This window comes from Pithys albifrons, chromosome 8 (genome assembly GCF_047495875.1).
Source record: "Pithys albifrons albifrons isolate INPA30051 chromosome 8, PitAlb_v1, whole genome shotgun sequence".
NCBI lineage: Eukaryota > Metazoa > Chordata > Aves > Passeriformes > Thamnophilidae > Pithys > Pithys albifrons.
The window spans coordinates 17,843,162-17,870,337 of record NC_092465.1 but is presented as its reverse complement, the minus strand read 5'-3'; the positions used below and the strand labels follow the sequence as shown (position 1 = coordinate 17,870,337).

Here is a 27,176-nt window from a genome sequence, read left to right as displayed (position 1 = left end):
TTAGCAGGTTCACTGGTGAGAGAACAGCTTACAGCCAGACCAGCCATCATCTCCTCTGCCCCACTGTGTACACCAGCACTGCAGCTGAATCTTCAGCTTCATGCAAGCAGGAACAACATCTAAATACCAAGAGGCAGCAAGGTAAAAGAAAACTCTATCACCCAACTACACTGCTCTAAGGCAACCACTGATAGCTGATGCACTTGAACCACACCAGATTAGATTAGAGAAGATAAGTATTCCTTGGGTCAAATTCTTTATTCTGATGTGTGTATATCACAGGCACCACAATAACCACAGCCTCATGTACAAGGACATATCACGGCTCACTGAGGCAAGAAGGAAATGCTAGAGCTGCACAATCCAGAAACTTCAACTACAAAACAGCATAGCTGTAAGCATTCATAATATATGGCACATGGCTATTCCCAACTTTTCCTTCATGCTGTACAGAATCAAGAAACATTAATGAAATTTAACAGAGGTCTGACCTTTGTAACTAATGGAGAAAGAAGCTTGCAATAAACACAATGTGAAAAATCAAATCCCTCTTGCCCTAGCCCCCTCTCTACACTAGCATGTGTTGCCAACCATGTGGTACGCAAATCAGGTAAAATGCCTGAAAGAAATCATGTGCCAAGACAGTCATTTGAGAGATAACCAAACCCCTGTGATTCCTTTGGAAGTGCATCACTTAGAACACTTAACATTTTGCATGTTTTTACTAACTTTCCAGTGCGTTGTAGTTCTGGCCCAGAGTGTCCCCCAGGATGTTCTGCTTCCCCATGGGCTGCAGTTCCATTTGGCACTCCTGGGATCTTACGCTTCTCCTACCAGAAGGAAAAGATACTTCTCATGGGTCTTAGCACCAAAAAAATAATTTTAGTGATTAAAAAAAGAAAAAAAGAAAAAAGGCTTTGAGAGCTAAAAGCTTAAACATATAAATTTTATTTTAAGATTCATCAACATAAGCTGTAGAGGACTTTTATTAACACACAGTTAACAGCAGAAGGAATTGTGATTCTGTGAAATATAAAGAATTGATGACAAAAAATCTTGCATAAGAAAACATTTTAAAAATAGCAAGCTTTGATTAATTCCTACAATAAGCAAGAACAAAAGTAAACCATGACTATTCAGAATAATCAAAGATGTTTAGAGCCAATTATCCCTAAATTTAAGACCTTTAGATACAACAGTCTATCTTTATTGAGGAGAGAACTAGTATTGAACTACAGCAAATGTTATCACTATACTGTATGCCTGCAAGTCAAGGATTCTCTTAAAGAAAATTTAGCTAAAACAAAGTGCACACAAAATGTTTATATAGTAACTCTGCTAAATGCTAAATTACTGAGACTTCAACCTACATAGCAACAATTCATCAGAACATTTAACCATGTCTGAATATTACACTGTACAAACCTGAGAGGGAACATTTTTAGGTGGTTCTATTCGAATTGTCGGGTCCCACTCTCCAGGAGGCAGAACAGTAACCTGATCAAGAAACTCATCAATTCCCGACACCAAGTCATTCCGGTCTTTTGCTTTGTAAGCAACATCATGGAATACCTGTAAAAAATTGAGAAGTTTATGTGGGAGGAAATAGAGAAGGAAAAAGGAGCTCTATCTAACATTTTTCACAATGGCCTCTTTTCTCTGAAACAGGACACACTTCATACAGTTCCCACTAAACAAACAATCCCAGCTTCAACTGACTATAGAGTTTCTGGTGCACAGTTCTCATAGAAGTTCCAGCTGGTATAGAAAAACATCCTTATGGCTGCTAAATATTCTAGAGACTTTACAGCTTAGAATCATAGAATAGAATCGTAGAATTGACTGGGTTGGAAAAGACCTCGGAGATCATCGAGTCCAACCCTTGGTCCAACTCTAGTCCATTTACTAGATCATGGCACTCAGTGCCATCTCCAATCTGCATTTAAAAATCTCTAGGGATGGTGAATCCACCACCTTTCTGGGCAGCCCATTCCAATGCCTGAGCACTCTCTCTGGAAAGAATTTTTTTCTAATATCCAACTTAAATTTCCCCTGGCAGAGCTTGAGCCCGTGCCCCCTTGTCCTATTGCTGAGTGCCTGGGAGAAGAGACCAGCCCCCACCTGGCTATAACTTCCCTTCAGGTGGTTATAGACAGTGATGAGGTCACCTCTGAGCCTCCTCTTCTCCAGGTTAAACAACCCCAGCTCCCTCAGCCTCTCCCCACAGGGCTTGTGCTCCAGTCCCTTCACCAGCCTTGTTGCTCTTCTCTGGACTCGCTCCAGCACCTCAGTATCCTTTCTGAACTGAGGGGCCCAGAACAGAACACAATACTCAAGGTGTGGCCTCACCAATGCAGAGTACAGGGGAAGGATCACTTCCCTGGTCCTGCTGGCCACGCTATTTTTGATACAGGACAGGATCCCATTGGCCTTCTTGGCCACCTGAGCACACTGTTGGCTCATGTTGAGCTTCCTGTCAATTAGTACTCCAAGGTCCCTTTCTGCCTGGCTGCTCTCCAGCCACTCTGTGCCCAGCCTGTAGCGCTGCAGGGGGTTGTTGTGGCCAAAGTGCAGGACCCGGCACTTGGCCTTATTGAACTTCATCCCATTGGAATCAGCCCATCTCTCAGGTCTATCCAGATCCCTCTGCAGAGCCCTCCTGCCTTCCAGCAGGTCGACACTCCCTCCCAGCTTGGTGTCATCAGCAAATTTGCTGATGATGGACTCAATCCCCTCATCTAAATCATCAATAAAGATGTTAAACAGGACTGGACCCAACATAGACCCCTGGGGAACACCACTGGTGACTGGCCGCCAGCTGGATGTAGCTCCATTCACCGGCACTCTCTGAATGCTCTTTGTGTATGACCAGAATGATTAGCCACATTTCATCTGGATGACTGGAGATTAACTGTTACACCTTTTCAGTTAGTACAAAATTACTAAAATCAAGCCATGAATAAAAATACCTCATCTGTCATTAGTGTTGCAATTGATCTTCCAATCTCATGATATTGTTGCCCTTTACCCAGTGGTCCAAGAAGAATAAACAAAAATCTGCAAATAAAAGATAAATTTTAAAAATTGTAAAGGATAGATGGTTTTGTTGTAACTATAAATACTACAGATATACTTACCTAAAAAGTGGAATCTCTAAGACAAATATGATACATAATCTCTCTCAAAATCCTCACGCATGCATTTAAACATGAAGTTCTTCTCAGAAAAAAAATGTGAAAATAACTTCCAAAAATATATCATATATCAAAATATATATCAAAATATATCATAAGCCTCAGTCTTGACTGAGACTACCAAAACCTCCTTACATAACAAATCTTATCTTACATAATAAATATATGCAATTACAATCTATCTACAGAACACATTAATAGTAATTTATTTAATTCTGTTCATTCAACAGAATTAACTATTTTATGGTTACATGAACTATTGCAATATTGGGGAAGTTAAATTACCCCAAATAAAAGTATTTTTTAACTGTTTTTAGTCCCATTAAGGCTCGAGACAGCCTCTACTCAAGGCTGTAAGCAAGTAAGGTTCTATAAAATGCAGAAGATTGGTTCAAATGAAACAACTGAAATTCTCACTTTTGCTAAAATGCACAAGACAATATTTTCATTTACATTACTAAATTTTTTTAAATACTCATTTTTTGCAGAAATTCTTAATTGTCCTAATTTGTAATTGGTTTTTTTTTTTTTGGTAAAAAAAAAAGGAGAGGGGGAATCAAGAGAGCTGTTCTTTTCTTTTTTGTGTGTGGCTTTGTGTTCTTTTTTACTGTGGGAAGTTGGGGGAGGTTACCAGGGAAGGCTTCAGAGGTTTTTTCCCAAGGCCAGCTCCATCCCTCAATGTTCCTTATATGCAAGCAAGAATTAGAACACATTAAAAAAGTCATATCTGAATTAACTATAATTTGGGGAAAATTTTATACTGTTTATCTGGCTAGGACTAAGAATCTAAGTCTTAACATTGCATTTCATAGCACAATACCCCTTCCTAAGTGCCACAAACAAGTGGAATACACTACTGGCTTCTGCCAGAAATCTACTTTTACAGAAACTAAAAGAGGGAAGGGGAAAAAGACACTGAATATGTGTACAAACATATACTCAAATACAAAAGAAAAAAAAAAAAGAAAACAGAGACTGCAAACAAAGTCAGTGAACTCAGAGTTTCCATCTTAATCGACTTTTCTTTTTATATCCATCATAATTTGTTTTCAGAATCAAAGTACTTAATCTGAAAAAGTTTTAACTTAGAAAAAAAAATCTAATAAAACATGATGGTTAAAAGTCACATTCCCTGCCATGCAGCTACCTACAAAGTGACTTTTTGAAGAACATATTTACAACAAGTTCTCTACCTATTCACTCATTATCCCTAGTCAATCAAATCACATAGTCTGCTTTTTGTTTTTTCTCATTTCCTTTTTCATTTTTTAATTCTGGACATAACTACGCAGTCTCACACAAGTAGTTTCTGTTCCAGATAAAATATTCTAAGAAGGTGAATATTTCACCTGAGTATTTCATCTGCAGTAATACTTGTTTGTATAGGATAAAACTGTGTGTTGTATCCTAACAAGCCCTCATTTCTGCTTCTGTGAAGTACACACAAAACTGTTCCTGAATAAACCCATGCATCATTTAAAGGATCTAACGCATGTCTTTGTTAAAGAAAGAACCAAATGCATGACTCAGTAAATGATGAAGCTGAAGGTTACATCACCCTGCCTCCACAAGGTACTCAGAAAAAACATGAAGCAAAATACATCCAACTGTACCTTGTTGGAATCGGAACTTCAGCTAGTCCTGTGAGCAGCACTGCAGGAGACAACCTCACAAAGGCCACAATCGCACGGTCCAGGAACTCTAGCTCACCAACTAAGATGTTTGATGCTTCAGCCCCAGGTGGTATCTTTTTCATAAAGTGTAGGTCAACCTGGGAAAAGTATATTAAATTACAACCTAAAAGCTATTCACAGGGACTTTTTTTCCCCCCTGATTTCTCGATATAAACTTTGTGGTCACTGCAATATCACCATAGTGATTTCAATTACACAGTTTCTACTGTTGTTGACTGTTGAATAATATCTTTTTGAACAAAAATATGTCTAAAACCCAAACAACTTGACTTTGTTTGACTAATTTTTCTTGAAAACAAAGTACTGCAGAATTAATTTATAATGAGAACAAATCAAATTCAAAATATTAGTAGGAATATAAGATTAAGTTCCTATTAAAGCTTTTTATCAATAATCATAACAGCAGCAATAACAGAATCATAGGTCAAAACAGTAGAAGAAATTAAGACACCTTATTTTTCCATAACTAGCAATTCTGGAAATCAGTAATTCCTAGTTCACAGGTGCAGTGTTACAGTCTTAGTGAGAAGAACAACAGGTTTCACTACATGTAATTTTTCTTTTTCTGCTCTGAGATGTATTTTTTTGTTTCAGATTTAACAGAAGAGTTGCCCTTCTCCTGAAAATAACAGAAAATAAGCTATGACTGTCTCAAGAGCAAACTGAAAGAACAAAGCAGAAGAACAACTGTGGAGTTATAGGCAATGATGTTGACTTTTGCAGGAAAACACAGACACGGCTTCATCATGACACTGTTCAAGGTATTTGCCTAGGAATGCATCAATCTAGACTTTACTCTGTAACCAAGACTGACATGGAGTAATAGAGTATATAATGTATGTTTGATTTAATTATGCACCAGTATTGTCTACATTTCAAAATGCATGAATTTTGTCATTTGCTTTCCTTTTATTAATCTAAACACAACAACAGCAACCAAATCCAATATAAACTGTTAAAGTGGACCATTTTAATGTCTATCTTACAGCCATCTGTCAGTACTAGTTTGCATAGTTTTTGGTAATATTTAGAAAATTGTTTTCTTGCAAATGGCTCTGGCACTGAATCAGAATTCGGATATAAAACAGTTGCCTGTGTAATGAAATCTTAGTTTGCTGGGATCACAAAGAGATATCTAATGCTACCCTAAGCTACAAAGATGAACAAACACCTCACAAAGATAAACAAGCATCGAATCAACCTGTATGGCTGGAAAACCAGTACTTTTTTAGGTAAAGTATCAGTGAGGTAAATTCTGTTCTTAAATCACAAAACTCCTCAGGATTAAATACGAAACTAAGGTTCCCTTTGCACCTATTTTTAGTGCAATAGGTCACTTATAGCTAAGAGAAATAAAGCAATCTTTCAGAACACAGCAATGTGAAATCTGTACTGGTTTTAACATGTGAATGAATGGATTTAACATGTGAATGCATTTAACATTTAAAGTCTCATGTCTAACATGCTACAGTTCTGACCTTGAGGTCCCTCTACCATAGAAATTGTGAGATTCAAAGCTGAAAGAAACATTCTGTCTCCTGCCCACCAGAAAGTATTTTCAGTTGTTTTCTGTACTATTTAACAGCTTGAGAGCCTAATATTTTTTAGGTGATGAAGACAGATCCAGATAAAAGCAAAGTAGCTGGCAGGGGAGCAGCAAATCAAGCAAACGCACCCAACCTCTGGGTGTTGCTTTCGCTACCTAATGAGAGCAGAGGTGCCCCTGGAGTGAATTTAAGGCAATGGCAGAAGCTACATATTTTGAATGCTTCATCTAACCTATCCATTATACATATACATCCTTAGCTGGACAGACCTGATGTGCATCTTGATCTGCCTAATCCAAACCACATTCATGACCTGACTCTAAACAATTCCAGCAAGCTCCAACTAAACATAAAACTCAGTAACTAATGGGGAAGCCATGCCCCTCTGGAGCAACTCAAGGACTAAAAGGAGTGCTGGAGGCCTGTCCTGAAACCAAACATAAATTGACATGAAGACAAACAGAAAATACCCGACATCCCTTCTTACTAAAACTGTGACACATAATAATAGAATTTATTTACAAGAAGGGTCAGCTAGCATTTAAAACAAATCAGTTGCTTGACATGATATTTTAAAGACCAAACTCTGTCAGTATGGGACCAGCGTTTGATTCAGAAATAGTTTCCATGTGGAGCACAGGAACCTTGCTATGAGAAGGGATGTGGCTGCAGACTCTTTACGCATTTTGTAATTCAGGACTAGGGTTCCCTTCAGTCTGTGGCATAAAAAGTAGAAATGAGCCAGATGCTGTTCTTAAGCCATCACCCCCATTCTGCGCAGGCACAGGGGAAAGTGGTGCTGTGAGGGATCAGTGCTGAGAATACAAAGTCCTAGTGGTGGCAGTAGAGGAAGAGGAGTGACACATTTATAAGCACATCACAAACATTGTGAACTACATCTCCCTCTCCGTGCTACTGAAGTAACATTCAAGACAGCTTTCAGTGTCTGCCTCACATTCTTCAGAGATAAATACCAGTACAAACAACAGTCTCAGTGCTGTAGTATCAGGTCAGCTTTTTGAATCAAATCCAAATTTGGAATATTAGAAGTAACCCAAAGAGAGATTAGCAGGGAGAGAATATGTGAGGTAGTCAAAGGTGCTTTTTTTGTAGAAGATAAATGAAATTAATATGTGGAACAAAACTGGAGCAAGAAATCACCATACTCAAGAGAAAATTAGTGTACTGCTCTACTTTCCTCTCAATCTGTGCATATAATTCCAATTAGAACCATTGGGAGTTGCTGCAATAGCACATTTCAAGGGGAAACTGTACTTTGCTTATGCATCTTCAAAAGGATAAAAGGATATATTTAAAGGCAGTCAAAAATGGTATTAGATTACAATCCTTTACTGTTATTTCATTCCTACTAACAAAAGTTGTTCCTTTCATATTCCTGACATCCTTGTTGGTATCTATCACTGTTCAGACTAGTGAAAGATGAAATGTTGACCTCTTCTCAGGGTAGTTTAAATAGGAAGTGCTCTTTTGATCAGCATAGCTGCAGCACTACAAAAATAATGAGTGAAGGATCAAATGATGCAGCCCTCATTCTTGTTTAAAACAAACACCATGCAGTTAGATAAGTGACTGGGATTTGGATCCTAAAACATTCAAAGCAACTAAGGAAATGTCCATGAAAAGCACTACTGAAAACTTGCGTCATTCCTTTCACCTCCGCATAGATTAATTTTGAAGAGACAGCTTTATACATATTTTATATCCTTTACAAAGATTTACATCTAGATATCAGAATACTTGCAGAAACAATTAGTTTAACTTAGCACTTTTAATATAAATATCAGGAAACCAGTATGATTCTTGACTTTTTAAAGCATTATAATCTTATTTTTAAAGGATTAACATTAAATTTTTACCAACCTGTCACTGTTTGTCAATGTCCCTGCTACCTCTGTAGAAATGTGATCCATAATACATCCCCAGCCAGTCTCCTTTCTTCTCATTGTCATTGACAAAAGATCTGTTTTCCATCTTTATTCAAGCCATATACCATTCCTAGTCTGGCATGTTCAGTCAAAAATTCAAATGGTGCAAACAGTTACTGCTGCTAGGAAATAAGTCTGGCACCAGATGGAGCAGTCACATAACTCTACTTTTAGCTCAGCTGCACTAGCATTAAGATTCAACAGACTCAAAGTGCTGTTCTTCAGAACTTTGGTTTAAATCATCTTTCTTCACTTACTCAACATTTGCTATATTAATGCATCAGCTGAAGTCATCTATCCCTATCAGGTCTGTCACTTGCATCCAGTGTGGCTGTTCTAGGTACACAGAGACTTCTTAGACAAATTAGGATTCTCCTTTACATTAATGCTGAGAAGCTGTTTGCATTTCTTTGCTATCGAACATTGAACTGTCATTGCAATCTCTGCTACTGAACAGTTAGTGTCTTTTGTAAAGTGTACAGAAATATCTTGGCTTGCCAGAAGAATTAAGTTATAGGTTTATAGAAACACATTCTGTTTGAGACATCTGGAATCCATGAGTTCATGTTGTAAAATGCATAGTTTGCATTCTTGCATCACTTCTACAAAGAGTAAAAATTGGAGCTAAGTGGGAATTGTAGTCATTCTGAATCACTTTCCTACTTAGATAATTTTCTGATAATTTGTAAAAATTCCCCTACAAATATACACCTATGATATTTTCATAATAAATTTGTGTTCCCAAACTGTGATCTCCTGTCACCTATAATTCAGCAAGAAAATGTAAAACTCTTTTTTTTCATACACAAACTGTGTTGCACTGCACACAAAACTTCAATGCTGAAATAAAATCTGCACTTTGCAGCTTTTCTGACTCACATGGATTCATTTAATTTAAAAGTTCTGTCTGGTAGTAAGGAATCTCTTCACCATCAGTGAACACTTACCTTGCTAAAGTCAACAGTGCTGTTTTCTCTGCTCACATCATTTTTGTTTTCAACACAGGCTGGAGCAGCTTGTGGGGAGACAATCTGACCTGCTAAAGAAAGTGTCATTATTACAGAATACTAGCAATTCTATGAATAAAGCAACATCTAATGAATTGTTAGAAATCTGCATACATTTCATATCCTATGTGTATAATGCATCTAAACACGACATTTTGATTAAAGTCTTTTTAGAATAGCGCATTCTCAAATGACAGAACATTCATCATGTGCAGTTAGGAATGGGAGAATGTCATTTAGAAAATGTGAAAGATACTCTTGGATATTAGAAGACAAGTCTTCTATACCAATTAAAGATTTTGATTCTTAAGATCCTACATTTGGAGAAAGTCCTGCCTTCACATAGTTTTTGTAAGGAATTTGAGGAGCTGCCAATCTTGGGCAATATATGTCTACAAAACTACTCCTCATTGAATAAAACAGGATTACTAATTTTCATAAAGTTACTCACATGTATAAGAATGTCCTGATTATAAATACAAAAAACCAACATTAAAGTGGTCTGGTATTAAAAAAAAGATATTGGAAATTAAGTTGATTTATTGAACGATGTGATTATGGACATGTGTAAAACAAGTATTTCAGCAAATACATTTTCAAAAATTCCAGTGCAAACTTAGTAAAATATTTTAAAGTTTTTATACTTTAAAAAGTGTTTACTATTTTAAAGTTATTATTTTAAAAGTTAAAATATTCCAAGATGAGAAGTGTTAAATACACCTCCATCTTGTGTAAAAAAAGAGTAAACCGATAAAATTTTGCCAACAAAAGCTCAAAAAGAAAAACAGGATTAAGCTACAAGTATATGTCCCGTGAAGCATATTTTTAATTAATGCCAACATTGCTCCTGGGCATGGCCAGAGGCCACCACGCACACCCCAAGGCTGTGGGGCTGGCAGGAGGGCAGCACCCAAACCCCACAGGACAACAGGCCATGCCCTGCTTGCCTTCGCTCTCTCCCTCCCTGGCAAGGCAGAAGTCACACACAGCTCTGAACACCACAACAAAGAACAACAGAAAGTACTAAATATATGAGCCAACTATCTCTTACTGCCCTAACAGATACCCAGGAATAACTACAGAGTCCAACTGGCCCAGAGTCAGCATCTTGTGCCCAGCATATATTTGTTTCCATAGCAAATAAAGTCTCTCATATGACTGAGAAACTATGATGTGAAAACATTGGTTCTGGTGAAAATCAACCTAAACTTGCACAGTAACAAAGACCATATGTTCATGATATTTGAAGATGAAGACAGTCAGAAAGTCCTATGCTAGGTACATTGTCTGGGCAATTCAGAAAGCCGCAGCATGTCCCCCCACACCGCTGTCACACACAGTCACAGTCCTCGGCCACAGCCAGGAAACAGAGCACTCTGCAGGATCCAGTCTGAACAGGACCACAGACTTGCAAGAGTACCTCAACCCCTCCCAAAATGCTGAAGAATCCAGCTTCTGTCACAGCATCCCTGACTAAGGCTGGTCATGAATTCCCAGTTGAAACACTTGCTCTCAAGGAAGAGGTTGATTTTCATGAAAATCAACATCTCATTTTCCACTAGACAAATCTCCCATGACACAGAACAGTTTTTGGATTCTTGTGCTGCATCCTGGCAGCACAAACAGAGATACTGTCTTTTGATTAGGAAGTACAGGAACAGAATGTTTCAAAATGCATTGTTAGAAATCTTATTATTAAATGTATCCATCTTTAAAATACTGATATTTCCATTTTCTCTCTGATTCAGGAAAAGGACAGTTCAAAATAAGAACATAAATCAGGGCTTTTGTTCAGCAGTACAGTGAAATAAACAGAGAATGGCAAAAAATCCAGACATGACAAGCATGTTAACCTAACCAAGAAGAAAAAAAATAAAGTCAATATTAGAATTTACATATGGCAAGAATAAAGGATTGATTTTGTAAGGCCACATATCAATGTAACTTAAAGGAATTCACATAAAAAGAGACTCTTAATTCCTAGAATGTCACAAGAGACTACTTTAGCAAAACAGAAGTCAGCAATTATTACACATGCAAGATATTTATAAACTGTCATTCAATTTGTCTGTTTTAACTAGAACATAAACAAAAACAGAATTCCATCATTGTTACACCATCATCTTTATATTATTTTTTCCAATGCACTACTTCACATGGTAATTTTTTTCTGTTTGGATTATTTAGTAGTCTTTGAATTAATTTTTACAGGAATCACCCTGTAGTATTATAGCCATTAAAAATAATTAACATATAAATTATATAAATTTTGGTTCCATACTATATTGGAGACTTCAATAATGTGACCAAAAAAAAAAAAAAAAAAAGAAAAACAAACCCATTTATTTAAACAGAGAAGCCATAAAATGCTCAGGGAAACCTGTCTTAATGTACTCCCAGAAAACTTTAAATCTAGTAATACAGGACCTTTAAACTCTTAATTTCTTCCTTTCAGACATTCCCGTATATTCTGTGATCTATACAGAGGGAAATAGTTGTAATAATTTAGTAATTACTCATAGTAATATACATTCTGCAGGAAAGCAACAGAAATAGTAGTTCATTATCTTTCCATTGCTAATTAGGCATTGACACTTTTTTTTTTTTACTGGACCCAAAAATTCAAGAAAAATGAGAGCAGGGATATCTGCCAGAGAAAGAAAAATATTGACCAACAAAGGAGTCAAAGCATGGACCACCTGTTACAAATACTGAAGTTTTAACATCATAATTGGAGGTGTCAAAAGCAATTAGCATAAGAGTCCAAAGGACTTTTAAACATTGTGTCCACTTTTCTTTTAGAAGAAAAATATGTAAAAATATACACAGAAGGAAATAAAAGCCACAACCAGTAAGTATGTGAAATTTATAAGAATAGCATATGTTCTTTTTCTGTGCCAACAGAAGACCTCAAACTTTGATTTACCCATATGCTGGAGTAATCTGAAAGAACACAAGTTTTACCTTGAGGCAGTAAGACATGTTTAAATAGCTCTACAACTTAAGACAGCTTTCTGGATCACACAACAACAAGTCTGGGATTTTTACTGCACTGAGTGACAAAAATACAAGGTAGAGAAAACAGGTAATCTCTTTTCACAAAAAACCCCACCAAATTAACCCCAAAACCTGGCCCAATTTTAAACATCTGCTCTGAGAAAAGCATTTGTGATGGTTTATTACTTCTTTTCTTTGAGCTGAAGATGATGGGGTTTCGGCTGGTAAGAACAGTGAAGGCAGAAACCATCAACTTGCTCTAATGGGCAGTAAGAGCAGCAGCGGCCTGGCCATTCAGCTCTTTCATGACCTGTCCTTGCCAGTTCCATTTCAGCACTCCCAGGAAAATGGATATTTACACAATGTATGAGATAAATACAGTATTTTATTTTTCAAGAGTGCAATGTAGCACTTTGAGTCGTTATAACTCTGAGGTTTAAAGATTTAATTTATCCTGCAATCCATCTACATAAAGCACATGAAGAGCTGCATTCTTTGAGACTTCATCAGAGAGCCATTCAGACATTTTTCTGTATCAAATTTACAATGTGCTATAATTGAAATATCCAGGCTACACACAAAGGAACTTAATACATACCAGATAAAACCATGCTAAAATTGGTGCTAAGGCTTATATATGTATTAAAAGATAATAATCACACAGTTTTTAAAATTATATTTAAAAAATAAAATCAGAGTATATTAAAAAAATCTTTTTCAGATAATGTGAAATTGCCACAGCTTTGAATAGAGCAAGAATTCACACAAAAATATTCTGTCATGCAAAGTCAAGCCACTTAAAAATCAAAATCCGTCAAAATAAGGTCCACATTTGTTACAGCAATAGAAGTTTTCATTTGCAGATAGTTTGGCATTTTAAGACAGTTAGTCCTGCCAAATTAAATAAAAGAATTAATCCCAGTAAATTAATGTTACATGCAACATACTTTTCCTGTCAAAAATTAAAAACTTAAGATATTTAACTATTGCATTGTGCACTGTGTTTATTAATCAAAATCCAAGATGTCTCTAGAAAATCAATGACAAAACCCAAGAACAATGTATTCAGATATAAACCACAATTAATGGAAAAAAACCTGATACAACCTGCACACAAAAGGAAAATGATTCAGAAAACAATTGCTTATATTTCTAGACCATATAGATTTCTTCCCATTCAAAAAAAAAAAATCTGATTTGTAAACCAGCTATAGCAATCTTCAGACTTTTCACTGCAACTAGTCACCAATTTTCCAAATCTAAATGAACACTGTCCAGATCAAAAATCAAGGCCTGAAAATCAGTAAGTTTTCTTAAGTATACAGTAAAATTCTAATATAACAGCAGTGACAGCATCTTTGCAGGCTGAATTGTGTATGTACCTTTAGGCCTCCACATTTTAATCAGTGGAGAACCAAGTCATTCCCATTGTACCTGGGTAACTGCAAGATTTGGTGCTCACTAATGATACAATTTAAGAGGCTGAGGAAATTCACTTTAACTGTTTTTCTAATGTTAGGCCTGAACCTCAAGCATAATTCACATGAAGTCATGCAGTTTAAACTAAAATGCTATGATTTGCAGTTTCACAAAGTGATGTAAGAAAATGAACTTAAAAAGAAATAGCACCTTTTCCCCCCAAAAACAACATAATTCCACACAAGCTTCTCTTAAATGCACCACAGCCACTGACAAAGGCCTGAGCTATTTTTTTAATCACTATAGCAAGAAATTGCATGCTGACAAGAAATTTAGATGAAGACATGGGTGTACATTTGAAATGATCTGAAGCCCAAGCAAGAATAGGTATTTATACTACCTCTGAACTTTCAGGGAGTTTACAGAACCCAAAGGATAGGAGATGAGGAAGGTACAGAGATGAGATGAGCCTGTTAGAGACAGACACAACAAAGACAGAGCAAAATAAAGAAATACAAATATGAATGATACAGTTTTATACATACAGATTACACATTTTATCATGAGTACAAGGAAGTGTGGAGAAGGAAAGAATAAACATCAGATGAAAATGTTCATAAATATAAGTTATATTTTAGGAGTTTAAAAACCTGTGGGTATCACAAGCTTTCTAAAATACATACATTTGAGAAGAATCTAAAACAAGAAAGAGAGTATTAGCTAATTTAAGATAGAATTAACCAACTTTGCATTGCCCTCTCTTCAAGGAAAGCTGAAGCAATTCACCTGATCCAGATCCAGTGCTGCCAGAAAGCTTGGGGTGTGTATATGTGTGTATGTATATATACATATATATATATATATACATATATATATATATATACACACACACATGGCATTCGTTGTGACTTATTCCCAAAATGAAGGAAGATGGGCCTGTCCTTAGGAATGGCTCCCTACCCTTCTCACAGAGCCCCAGGTAACGTCCATCCTTCTCCAACTCTTAGTACCGACATCATAGTTTCACGTGTTGTAAACCAGCACTAAGGTACAGCAAAAATCCTTGAACTGATGTTTAGGAGAGGTCTGGAAACTGAAGAAAGTAACTACCACCAACTCATAACTGGTAGTTTTGACTTTCTGGGATTCTTAATGATGCTGTCCTAAATTAGACATAGACACATAAGCTCCAACACCTCTGTTTTCGCTCATACTGACACAAAACAATGGAGAAGTCCAAACCAGCCCATCGTACTAATTGAAATAACTAGATAAAGGCTTGGAAAAGAACTTGTCAAAACAAACTGCTACAGCCACTCCTGCTGTTAATTCTGAAGATCCAAAATTTAATACACCACTGCCTTCTTCAAGCTCTTTGGCATATTGATAAACCTCTCCTTGGAAGTTCGAAATTTCTCAGAATCAGATAGGATGTGTCTTGTAATACAATTTTTACACTAATAATGTGTCTGCTCTGATGTCAAGGGAAAAGAAGCTGTGATAAATGGCCTGTGTATGGAATGGAAAACAAGCACAAGATCATGTCATTGTCGTTAAAGGACATTTCTGCAAAGTGCACAAAAACACAAGTAACTTACCCTGCCATGCTCCTCTCCCCAGGTCCCTTCCTCTTGGACTTCAATCAGTATAAGGTCTGACAGATCTCATCACACATAGATATATAACACACCCCCACCCCTAGACTAAAAGTGAAATAGCCAGTCAAAAACTCTAAATGTTTACATAATGAAAACTTCTTTTCCTAACTGTATTTCCATAGAATCAGCTATTTTTTCATGCCACACATGCTTAAATTCTGATTTTCAGAACCACTTTATAACAGGGGAGAGGCTTACAAAATTATTTTAGCATTCCCTTAACAATGGAAAGGTGGTATATATTTGCAATTGTCTTTGACTTTTTAGATCATGGCATAGGAGTTTACAAACACAGCTCCTGAGATATCAGTGACAAACGTACTGATCTCAATAAAAATAGGTTAAATTGCTTTATAAAACAAACTTTCTAAAGGTTATTTACTAAGGAAAAATATTATTATTTTTACCTATCTTTCACAGTATTAATGCTAAAATTACTTCCTCCCTCTATTTTGGGTATTTGGTGTCAAAATAGCCTATTTAAAAAAAAAAAGCATTTTTTCTGCTCTTATGCCAAATTTGACTGTCGTTTTTTATTGGAACATCAAACGCAGGCTTTTAATTCTCACAGTTTTGATGCTTAATGAAAAGTGAAAGTTAAACACAGCATGGCAGCATTAAAAATGCATGGTAAATCCATAGCACCCTGACATCTTAGCCCTGCAGAGGATGTGAAGAAAAGCCATTGTAAACAAAAGATAATACTACTAAATACAAAGCAAATTAATTAGATGGTCTGACAGACTCTTAAACAAAGAAAAATGGAGTGAGAACATATGTACAACTATCTTCCAGCAAAGATATCACAATAGTCCTATTAGTGGTATTGCTGTATATTGAATTAAAGTTTTTCTCCTCATTTTCAGACATTGTTCCTGAGTATCTGAAAAGTGGCACATTGATAAGCTACAAATGTCAAGAACTTGGACAAAGAAAGGGGTTTGCATCCTCAGATGTACCACACTACCCAGATGTCAGGGACTTGCAGCTCTAAATCACCTATTTTACAATCAACAGACTGCTAAGGATTGTTATCAGTTCAGCTGTCTACACCAATCCCAAATTTAACCAAACTGAGAATTTCCTTTTGTGCAGATAAGGCATCTAAGTTCTCTTGTCTCATTTCAATGGGAACAAATAAGTGGTCCTTCTAAAGCTCCTGGCACCTGCTCTTTATGAAAACTCTCTTCTCCAATAGGGGTGAGGTATCTGGAAGCTCATTTGTAGTACCTGAGATGATCTATTTCTCTCTCTTCAGTCTTCTAGAAATGAAGCTTATCATCCAGAAAGTAAATGCAACAATATTTTGATTTTTAGCAATATATTGATTCTTTTATTAAAAGGAGAGAACAATATTGCTACTGATAGCAATATATGGATCATTTTACATTCATACATTCAACACAATGTTTGTGTACAAACAGGAATAAGCAGACTAAAATGGTGCCTTGAATGCATTTTACCAGTTTGTCCTCAGGAAACAAGATGTGTCTTATAGCACATTCTTGACAACAATATGTCATTTATATACCTTAATTTTGCTTTCTTTTACAAATGCTTAGTTTTTTTGCTTTCAGATGATTCAAAACTATATTTTAAAAACTCTCTTTTGTATTATTATGAGAAGTTTGGCTCCATGGCAATGTAAAAAGAAATATATAGCTGCAGTGAGCATAACACTGTAGCTGAACTCCAGCATCTGGGTCATGAGGCAATGACAGAAGAAAATCATCAGAAACCTCGCTGCTATCCCTGGTCAAGCTTCTAAGAACAGCAGAGATGTGGAAAGCTGAGCATTTCAGTGTAGATTCCTGCATAACTTACTGCTTATTGCTGTTGTCTTGAAAAGGGAAAAAAATGTGATTCCTTTAAAAGAAAAAAGTAAACTAAATTTTCCTCTTCTAAAGTTAATATTAATTTCAGTACAATTCAGGCAATAAAATAAGATTCTGACTTTTTAATGTAACAGAGTAATGGATGATTAGAGACAAAGTTAAAGAAATCCTCTTTGTTTTATCAGAGTCATCCCCAATTTTGAAGAGGTCAGTGCAGCAGACTGCCAAATGTGTATTAGCACCTAAAGAATGCAAGTAGAAGAGCGATGCTTCAAATTGATTAAAAGACATCTGTGTTCAAAAAGATGGTATTTGGAATTTTCACTGTACTTTAGATAAAAAACTCATTTACTTTCAAATAAGCATTCCTAAAATTATTTAATGTCTATTGTTTATCATATATTTAACTTAATATAAATTAACACAATCAAAGTGACTAGGTTGTTTTTTTTTTTTACAGGATTCAGTAGTTTGAGACATTTCAGCATAAACATATGAACTGGAATTCAGTAGTCTTTCATCTTGCAAAACGAGGACAGACAAATGAAAACCTGTGTCTTCCTACTTTGAGAATCACTTAACCAGTGAGAATATAAAATCAGTGTGTTTAGTACAGACTCAGATGCTGTCCTGATGAGAATCTGTTCTGGGGGGAATTTAGAGAGAGATATGAAAGTTCCCAGAAGAGACTTGGACAAAAGTGAGATGTTTCTGGAGTGAATCACTGCATCAGTTCCACTAACAGGCACAGAAAGTTACCGAAATTCAATTCATGATACTTTCACAAGTCACCCTGAGGGTTCTTTTTAAGGAGACCTAATGCTTATTTATTTTGTAAGATTTAGTGCAAAAAGCTTATGGAACACAAGCTTACATCCTGTGAAAACTGAGGAATAGGAACATTTTATCAATAGCTTCCTTTAGTGTCTCCTGAATATTTGTTTAAACTCATCAGCAAGAGCTGTACAAATCAACAAGAAAGTTGCCTTAAAAAGGATGGACAATCACTCTAACTCTTGTGCACCCACAAGCATAATCACACACACCTTAGTAAATACTATTTTTCCTTACTATTAAAATGATATTTTGGCATAATTAGTGCATCTATTTAATATCCTCATCAGATGAAATTATATGCTGCCTTTTAGGTCTGAGAATTTTCCCCAGGGAAGCAACTAGAACTATTAAAACTTTATAATGGCAATGATTAAAACAAAATATTCTTCCTTTAAACCGAAGTTATCTTTACACCAACATTCCCATCTTTCCAGATCATCCTCACTACTCTGTGCCCTTCTGTCCTGTGCTTTACAGCTTCCTCTTGCAACCTGAACCTTCCCTGTGCTACAGTTGTCTTCTCACTCTCCATTTCCCAGGGCCATAGGGGACCTCAGTAGGGCTCTGAAACAGTCACAGCAGAAGGGACTGAGATTTAACGAAGGTTAAGGTGATTTCTGGAATAAGAGTCACTATCGTCCAATGGTGTTCAGACAATGTTGTGGGTAATGTGGTGATACTGGATACAGAGGCTTAGTAATTCTGCAATGTATAATTCTATTGAATTAATTGCAAATATTTGCAAAATTTGGCTGCAAGTTTCATAACACAGGCCTGTGTTCATGTAAATAAGGAAGGGGCAACAAGAAGTGTTCTTTCATTATGATAACCTCTAACAACAGTACAGCTCATAGTCTTCTGTAAAAGCAAGAAAATCAAAAAAAGTTATGCCAATATTTTACTGTAGAACCACTCTGCAAACATTTCTCATTTGCATTAACCTGATTTTCCCAAAAGAGATTTTCTGAAAGAACAAGGTACAGCTCTTGTGACATCTTTCCAACAGTGTCATCTTGAAAATATTTTTCTCATTTTTCAACCCCTCAAACTAACCTATGGAATGCAAAGCAGTCATTGAACTCCAGCTAATACACACACTGTAGCAGATTTAAAACTATTTCAACAATCCACTACATTTAAAACAAACAGGTCCTGGATAGACAACAGAAGTCAAAAATATTCCTACCACATTCCTGGCACTAACGGCGCATGGCCACAGTTCAGAGCAACACTGTGCAAAGATGGTCAAGCTCAGTCTGAAGAATGGCACAGAGCACCTAAAGCACCACAAGTGTACTCAAGCTGAGCTGCACTGGAAATACAGTGCCATGCCAGTTACTCAGGACGGAATGGCACACTAACATGGTTAGCTTCCAACACCTGAGCTAGTTCCTCCAAATACCTCTGCTCAGCCCTAAGTTGTGTAGGATACCTGAATTTCAAATTTAAGCAGGTATATTACTGAATGCATATGAGAAGCCACTCTCATGTAAAAAGCACCACTTTTACAGAGTAAATTTTCAGAGCAGAATCACACTGTCAAGCTGTGGGTACAAAGCTCATGCAACACTAAACAGGCAGATGTCATTGAAAGCTCAAAATGCAAAATAAAGCAGTGCATTACCATTTTTATCCATGGAATGGGGCTCAGACTGCTTCTTTCCAATATCAGCAAAGGATCTTACAATTGGGATCCTGTTACTCAGCTTCTTCTGGTTCTGATGGTGATGCTGTTTCAGTAATGCCTCATGGACTCTGTGACGAACATCCTCACTGAGCTGCCCGGAACTCACCTGCTGGTCCAGAATCATATCTGAAAATGTACATATAAATATATTAAAAGAGGGGAAAGAGGAAATATTTTATATTTTATATTGCAATAAAAATAATTAGCTCCCCACAGGATTACAAATGAAAAGTATCAGTTCCTTTAATGCAACAGAATTAAATGGTAAGTTTTATCTTCAAGTGTTTCACTCCTACGGAGGGAAAAATAAAAAGGATGATATCAACATAAAAAAGTCAAACCCTCCAAAAATTACGCAGTTCACAAATTAAGGTCACCTATGTAACTTTGAAGTCAGCCCTTAAGCTCTCTATACACAAAACATTTAAATTCAGTATGTGTAAGGTGGGGGCATTATTTGTCAATACCTAATAGGACCTGTTCCTACTGTCAAATGTACATGTTCCCGCAAAAGAATCATTACAAGATGCCAGTGAAACTGATCCCCCTACTAAGAAGTTACAACCATTTTTGCAGTCCACTAGCAGAAAATATTTTTACATATTCACATTCAACACTATTTGTACATGCATAGGTGTTCCTCTAAAAAGGTGATGCGGCCAACAGTCCAGCTGAGATGTCTTTACACTAATGCACACAGCACAGGCAACAAACAGGAGGAGTTGGAAGCTACCGTGCTACTAGAAAGTTACGACCTTGTTGCCATTATTGAAACTTGGTGGGATGAATCCCATGATGGGAGTCTGGCTATTGATGGGTACAGGCTGTTCTGAAGAGACAGGAAAGGAAGGAGAGGCAGAGGAATTAAGAGAAGAGCTGTCTCTGAAGAACAGCCATGAGCAAGTAGAAAGCCCGTGAGTAAAAATCAGAGACCAAGGCAACAAAGGGAACTTGTAGTTGAGGTTTACTACAGACCACCTGATCATGGGGAACCTGGGGATGAAACCATCCTGCTCCAGCTACAGGAGGCATTGTGCTCACAGGCTCTTGCCCTGCTAAGGGACTTCAACCACCCTGACATCTACTGGAAAAGTAGCACGGCAAGCTGTAGGTAATCCAAGAGACTCCTGGAATGCATAGGGGATAACTTCTTAAGCCAGGTGATAGACAGCCCTACCAGAGGGAAGGTGATACTAGATTCAACAGTCACCAGTGCTGGAGGTAGCCTAGGTAGCAACAATCATGCACTAGCGGAGTTTGCAGTCTTAAGAAATGTAGGTCAGCTAAGGAGTAAAGTCAGGCTCTTGAACCTTTAGGAAGACAAGTCTTCAGGGAGATTGTCAGTGATCAGGACAAGGGAGCGGAACAGAGCTGGCAGATCTTTAAAGAAGATCCCTGGAGATGTTCAAGGCCAGGTTAGATGGAGCTCTGAGCAACCTTGTCTAGTTGAAGGTATTCCTGTCCACAGCAGGGGCATTGGAACTAGGTGATCTTCAAGATCCTTTTCTAACCCAAACCATTCTAAGACACTATGATTTTATGACATGCACAATGTGTTTCAAACAGCAAACAACTGTTGAGAATTTTGAGGGATTTTTTTTATTAATTATTTGGGGAAATACTGCTACCAACAGTAATGACAACTAACAGAAAAAACAAATGAAAAAATAAATCTGTGTCAAAGCATGTACAACAGCATTTATGTACACACTTCACTTTTATATCAATTGGAAGAGACTGTACTGCACAAAAATAGTGATATAATAAGCTGAGTCAGAAACTCCTTGTACTGACAATCCAGACAGCTCATGATTCTGTGCTGGAGTCAGATTCATATCTATCAGTAAAAAACTCAGTGAAAACGTAACCAGAGCAGAAAAAATAAAAAGCAGATGCATCATCAGTAGAGACACAATTTGCATGCCTTTGATAACTGCCAAGAGCAAGAGAGATAATAAAAGGCATTCAATAACTATGCTGGCTAAAAGCAGGGTTTAATTGCTAGCAGTCCCCTGTGCACTGCATATACATTTTAAAAATACAAGTTTTTCTTAAGTTCTCAGTATCGACATAACCAACCAATGTATCACACCTCTGATTTGAGAATTGAACAACAAAAAAACCTGCATGTTTCACTTACTATGGAGAGGCTGCCAAATTTACATCTCTGTGATGACACACATAGAAAAAGACTTTGATAGGTCCACAGATAAATGCAGCTAACAACAGACGTGAACATGAGCGATGTGTCCGCAGCTTGCAATGAAGAATCACACAGCAGTTTTCCACACTGTATTAGACCCCCTCCAGCAAGTACATTCTATGCAGTACTAACAACAGTTTTGACCAAATGCTCATACTGAAGAGTAATGTTGCTCAGTGTTGTGCCCAATCTAATAAAACCTGTCTTCAGGGTACTTTACTTGAGTCTGAAGGGAACTTTTATCTCCAGGGTTAACTGAAATCCCATCAGGTCAGTTATCTCTGCACTCCCAGCCTAGACAGTTTTTTATCACTCTAGATTTTAATGGAAGTGAGAGAGGGGCACAGCAGTGAGGTAAGTGACAAAAAGGCAAAGGAGAAGGTAACATAAGTTTGAGAGAAAGTCTTCAGCAAAATATTTTCAGAAGGAGTTGAGAAAATGGAAAGAAAGCTCCAGCTGAAGGAAAATATTCATTTTTCTCCTCAACTATATTGCCTTTTGAGGAACTGCCTCTGCCCTAAGGATAAGACTATTGTCCTTTTAAACACCCTTAGTAGATGAATTTGCATGTTACAGTTCCCAAAACAGGCCACTATTCATGTAACATGACAGGGGATCTTCAAAAGAAAAAAAATTATAACTCTGAGAATCTGTGCCAAAGCACAATGGAAATTATCCTCTTCTCTCTCCTTCTTAATTTTGCTGACCAAAATACAAACTACAGAAGATGCAAGATCACCTTCTTTGAGTTGGCCCAAGAGAGAAATCAAAAGGAAAAGCTGAAACAAGGACTCCTCTAGAACAGGCACAATTAAGGTTGTGGTCATCACCTTGCTTACAGACATTGTAACTCTATTTGTATGGTGTCGTTCCTGGAATTACAACATTTTCCACATTAAATATTAAAATTTATTAACTGCCGAGGATGATGTCTATATTTATGTTATCCATTTAATGAGAGAAAGTGACAGGAAAACGAGAATCACATCCCTATCCTCTTCCTTGCCTAGATGCTCTGCTAGACTCATTAACGGTCACACAAGCCACGGAGTTGATGCCAATGTGCTCACTAACAATTTTTACTTCCTGCCAGAAAGAAAAAAAGTGGCTTACCTTGAGTTTTCTGAGTTTTAACAACAAATTCCCCTTTACTGTAGCACCTCTACCACGTGTAAAAAGGGAATAACGCATTCAGTTTTGGAAAGAGTGAAGATGTGTTTTCTTGCCCTATTTCCCTCCAGTTGTCATTCACAGTTGCAGTAGCAGCTGTAGGAGTTTAAATGCAGCCAAAGTACTGCCAGATTGCTGTATTTTGACCCCTTTTTCAAACCCTGAACAGATCTGAACAGGAGTGAGAAGGACTATGTCCATCAGCCCCTCTCATCATGGGATTCCATTTCAGATTCTTCGTAAGTTTTTCGATGTATCTTTTAAAAGCCCAACCCCAGGCAATATCAGTAACAACACCCTTGATTGCAAAGATAAACTTGAAAACAAGAGCAGTATGGTTCAAATCCAAGAGTAAATGGCCAACAGAATAATTTTAAACATGTAATTTTCAAAACAGACTAATTCCTCAATTGTGTGAGAAGATCCTACATACTCACATCGGTGGAAACTGTACTGCTCAAAGTCCTGGTCTCCACTTTTGTATCTGGAGCAGATGGTCATTTCTCCACATCCCATATGACAAAATGAAGCAAAGAATAAAGACACAAAACCTCACAGCACTCTATATCAGCTGCAATCCTGTGTAACAATAGAGACTCTCCAGGGCTTCTATGCACAGCATAGTTTGGGGGATTTTGTTTGTTTTGAAGAACTTTCCTCTTGAATGACCTTTTAAATTCTGCACACCCCCCTTCTAACCAGAGACACAGCTTACCATTACATTTTTCAAGGATGTGTTACAACCATATGAAGCTTTCAGAAGGATGTAATGTGTGCGCTATTCACCATAACCACAGTGATAACCTTTCTATTAATTACTCGCATCATAACATTTCTGCTGACATCAAGTACACTGAAGTGGGATGTTTTTCAGTAAGGAATCTTGATCCCTACTGGAACCATGAAATCCTTTTTTCAAGCTGTTAAAGAGAGACATTCTTTCTGTCCTGGTCATTAAAAAGAATTCCTAGAAAACTTGGGACTTCATATAATTTCAAGAATGCTTTCTCCATTCAGACTCAATTACAATACATCATCTACATAAAATTAATTTTGTGAGTAAATACGAGCAATGTGAGTACTTACACAAGCTATTACAGTAACTGAAATATAACTCATGAGCACCTGTGAACAATTTACCCAGGCTATGAATTAGAGCACCAGGGTGCAGACAATTCATATCAATTCAAACGCAGTGCAGATCGTATATGGCCCAGCAAAGAAACTTCCATCTGTCCCACCTCTAGGGTGCGCAAGGATGCAAAAGCAGCTGGCTGCTTCCCCTCACTCTGGAGATATCTGCTACACTCTGCAGCTTTGTACAGAGACACGTGGCCAGAGCCATGTGGAGTCATCACAGATCCAAGCAAATGAACAATAAGGAGGCACTCAAATATGGCCACAGCACCAGGTACATGGTGTGCTCATCAATTCCCATACAATATTACAGAGAATGTTTAGGTGAGACATAGAATAAATTTATAGAAGGCATACTGCATTTGCACCAAAATACCTGCGAAGTCCTAAAAGAAACTGCTGGGCTTGTATTCTCCTGATATAGGTTGGCACTGACAGTTTACAGTAGAAGAAACTGCATTCAGCACCTACCAGCAAAGTAGCTGCTGGTCACACCTCTCAATCCTGCAAATTTTATAACTGTGCAACTGCAGGACAGAATGAGAGATTAATGACAAAAAATAAAACACACAGGCTTTTGTGTGCATTATGATTGCCAACAACTGACTATGACACCTAACTTAAAAGCCAAGGTTTGTCTCATATGTGGTCGTTTCCCTTAAAGACACGGAAGAAAAAGACACACACAACTCTAAAGCATTGCTTTATGAAAGACAATCAGCTGAAACACTGTCCTACGTCTTAACCCATCTGTAATAGGAACCTGAATATATACTTCCCTAGTGAGTCAGGTATTAGGAGCAATACAAACCCAATAATGAGGATTCCAGGGGTGCACTTGGGAACCAAGACCCATTTACAGCAATGTGCTTGTTTCAGCTGGGACAGAGTTAATTTTGTTCACAGTGGCTAGTACAGGGCTGTGTACTGGATTCACACAGGCAGGCAGCTCTTCTGCCATCTCCAGGAAAGCAGGGCCCCATCACACGTAACAGTTACTTGAGAAGACAAATGCCATCACTCCAAACACCTCACTCTTTTCTCCTTCTTCCCCCAGCTTTATACGCTGAGCATGATGTCTTGTCATATGGGATATCCCTGTGGTCAGTTTGGGTCAGCTGTCCTGGATGTGTCTCTTCCCACCCTCCCAAGCATCCTCACCTCCCCCCTCACCAGCGTGGCTTACAAAAAGCAGAAAAGGCCTTGACTCTGCATGAGCCCTGCTCAGCAGTGACAAAAACATCTCTATATTATCAACCCTGTGCTCAGCACCAATCCGAAAGACAGCCCTATACCAGCCACTATGAAGAAAATTTCCTCTATCCCAGCTGAAACCAGCAAAAGCATTTACAATGGTGATTATAAACAAGCTACCTAAGCCAGCAGATTTAGCTGCTCACCCAAGAGGGCAGAGCGTTCCAGCGCACCAAGAGACAGAGTCTGTTTCCAGCTCTACCTGAAATTATTTTGTTAAACTTCTCAGTTGAAACACTTGACAAGGAAAGACAGAGTGAAAAATGTGTGCACTCTAAAATAACAGTAGGCAATTTTACTTAGGAACAGGAGTAAGTAATTCACAAAACTGTAAATAGTAGAGATGAGGCCAAAATTCCCAGCTTGCAGTTCAGAATTGCAGCCACAGTGGATGCTACCAAGAGAAGAATGGAAACCTCATAAAACAGTATGTTTTTCAAGCTGAGATAGACTTGTGCAATGTGAAAAAATCCCATATTTGTGGCTAACATGGGAAAACATAAAACAACAAAAAAACTTCATGCTACTCAGAAACTGGGACAAGATTTACAATTTACTCCCAGGCAAAGGAATCAAACCTGATAGAGGTTTCTTTATAGAGATTATTAACACATGGTAAACTAAAAATAAAGTAAACAAATACAAAAATATGGTGAGAAGAAGAGAGCTGAACCAAAGTCAGGTGTAGGGACAAACAGAGAAGCAGACTGCTGCCAGGCGATCCCATGCCTTACTACAGTAGTTTTAATAAAAGTTAAATTTATGATAAAAGCACTGTAAGAAACATAACACCATGTGGGTGTTGCAGAGAAACCAAAAGGCTCCAGTGAAATGAAATTTCTACTTGAGCCATTTAAAATATGTCATTGTTATGGAGTAATATAGCTTAAAGAAAAAAAAAGTCAAAAGAAGACTTGTTCAGATTGAAAGCTTAACATTATATTAATGAAATCAATAAAATTGCACATTTGGGATGTAATGCCCTGAGCTGCCGAGCACAGAGTCCGGTGACCTCAATCACAAGATTAAGCTGTTACACAGATTGAAAATTCGATCATGAGGAACAGGCCAAAGACTGCTTGGGAGAAAACAGTCCGATCTTGGGACTGGAAAGCAAGGGAAGATTTAAAATTTAATTTAAAAAAATAAATAAACTATTATTACAATCAAGCCATTTAAAATAAATGGAACTATCTAATATTTCAAATGCGCAAGTCACAAAAGCCCCACTGTGCAACACTGAGGCCACAGTTTGTATTTGACAAGGTTTGACATTTCTTCACAGAACATACAGCACAACTACAAGAAAATGCAAGATCTGTGGCTCATGCTGTAATGAAAGTATTACCATTAAAGGATGGACTGAATAGTTTTTGAACCAAACAACAGAAAACTGCATCATATGTTAAATAGAAGAACCTTTTGGGTTCATTCAGTGGTTGTAATCAAAAAACCAGATGGTAATCTGAGAATCTACATGGATCCAAAGGAACTAAATGAAAATATCAAAAGAGAACATTTTCATCTGCCAACTTGAACAACACAGTGAAGCTGCTCTCTAATGGTGCAGCCAGATTCTGGCAAATACCTC

General features: G+C 37.4%; 1 protein-coding gene across 12 annotated transcripts in view; it reads right to left on the bottom strand.

Annotated features, from left to right (window-relative positions):
• Positions 1-27,176, bottom strand: part of SLC4A10 (solute carrier family 4 member 10) — a 151,153-nt gene that overhangs the window by 37,855 nt on the left and 86,122 nt on the right. For 10 of the 12 annotated variants that reach the window (XR_011698398.1, XR_011698397.1, XR_011698395.1 and 7 more), the window contains 6 exons: positions 19,759-19,947; positions 9,329-9,420; positions 4,808-4,965; positions 2,970-3,057; positions 1,426-1,572; positions 730-830 (listed from right to left, as the gene is read on the bottom strand). Coding sequence is in view for 8 of the 12 variants with exons in the window: in XM_071562106.1 (XP_071418207.1) it covers positions 730-830; positions 1,426-1,572; positions 2,970-3,057; positions 4,808-4,965; positions 9,329-9,420; positions 19,759-19,947 (775 nt within the window). In the remaining 4 variants the exon portion in view is untranslated. The remainder of the gene's footprint in view (positions 1-729; positions 831-1,425; positions 1,573-2,969; positions 3,058-4,807; positions 4,966-9,328; positions 9,421-19,758; positions 19,948-27,176) is intronic. The other 2 variants (XM_071562102.1, XM_071562109.1) reach the window with 1 other exon arrangement.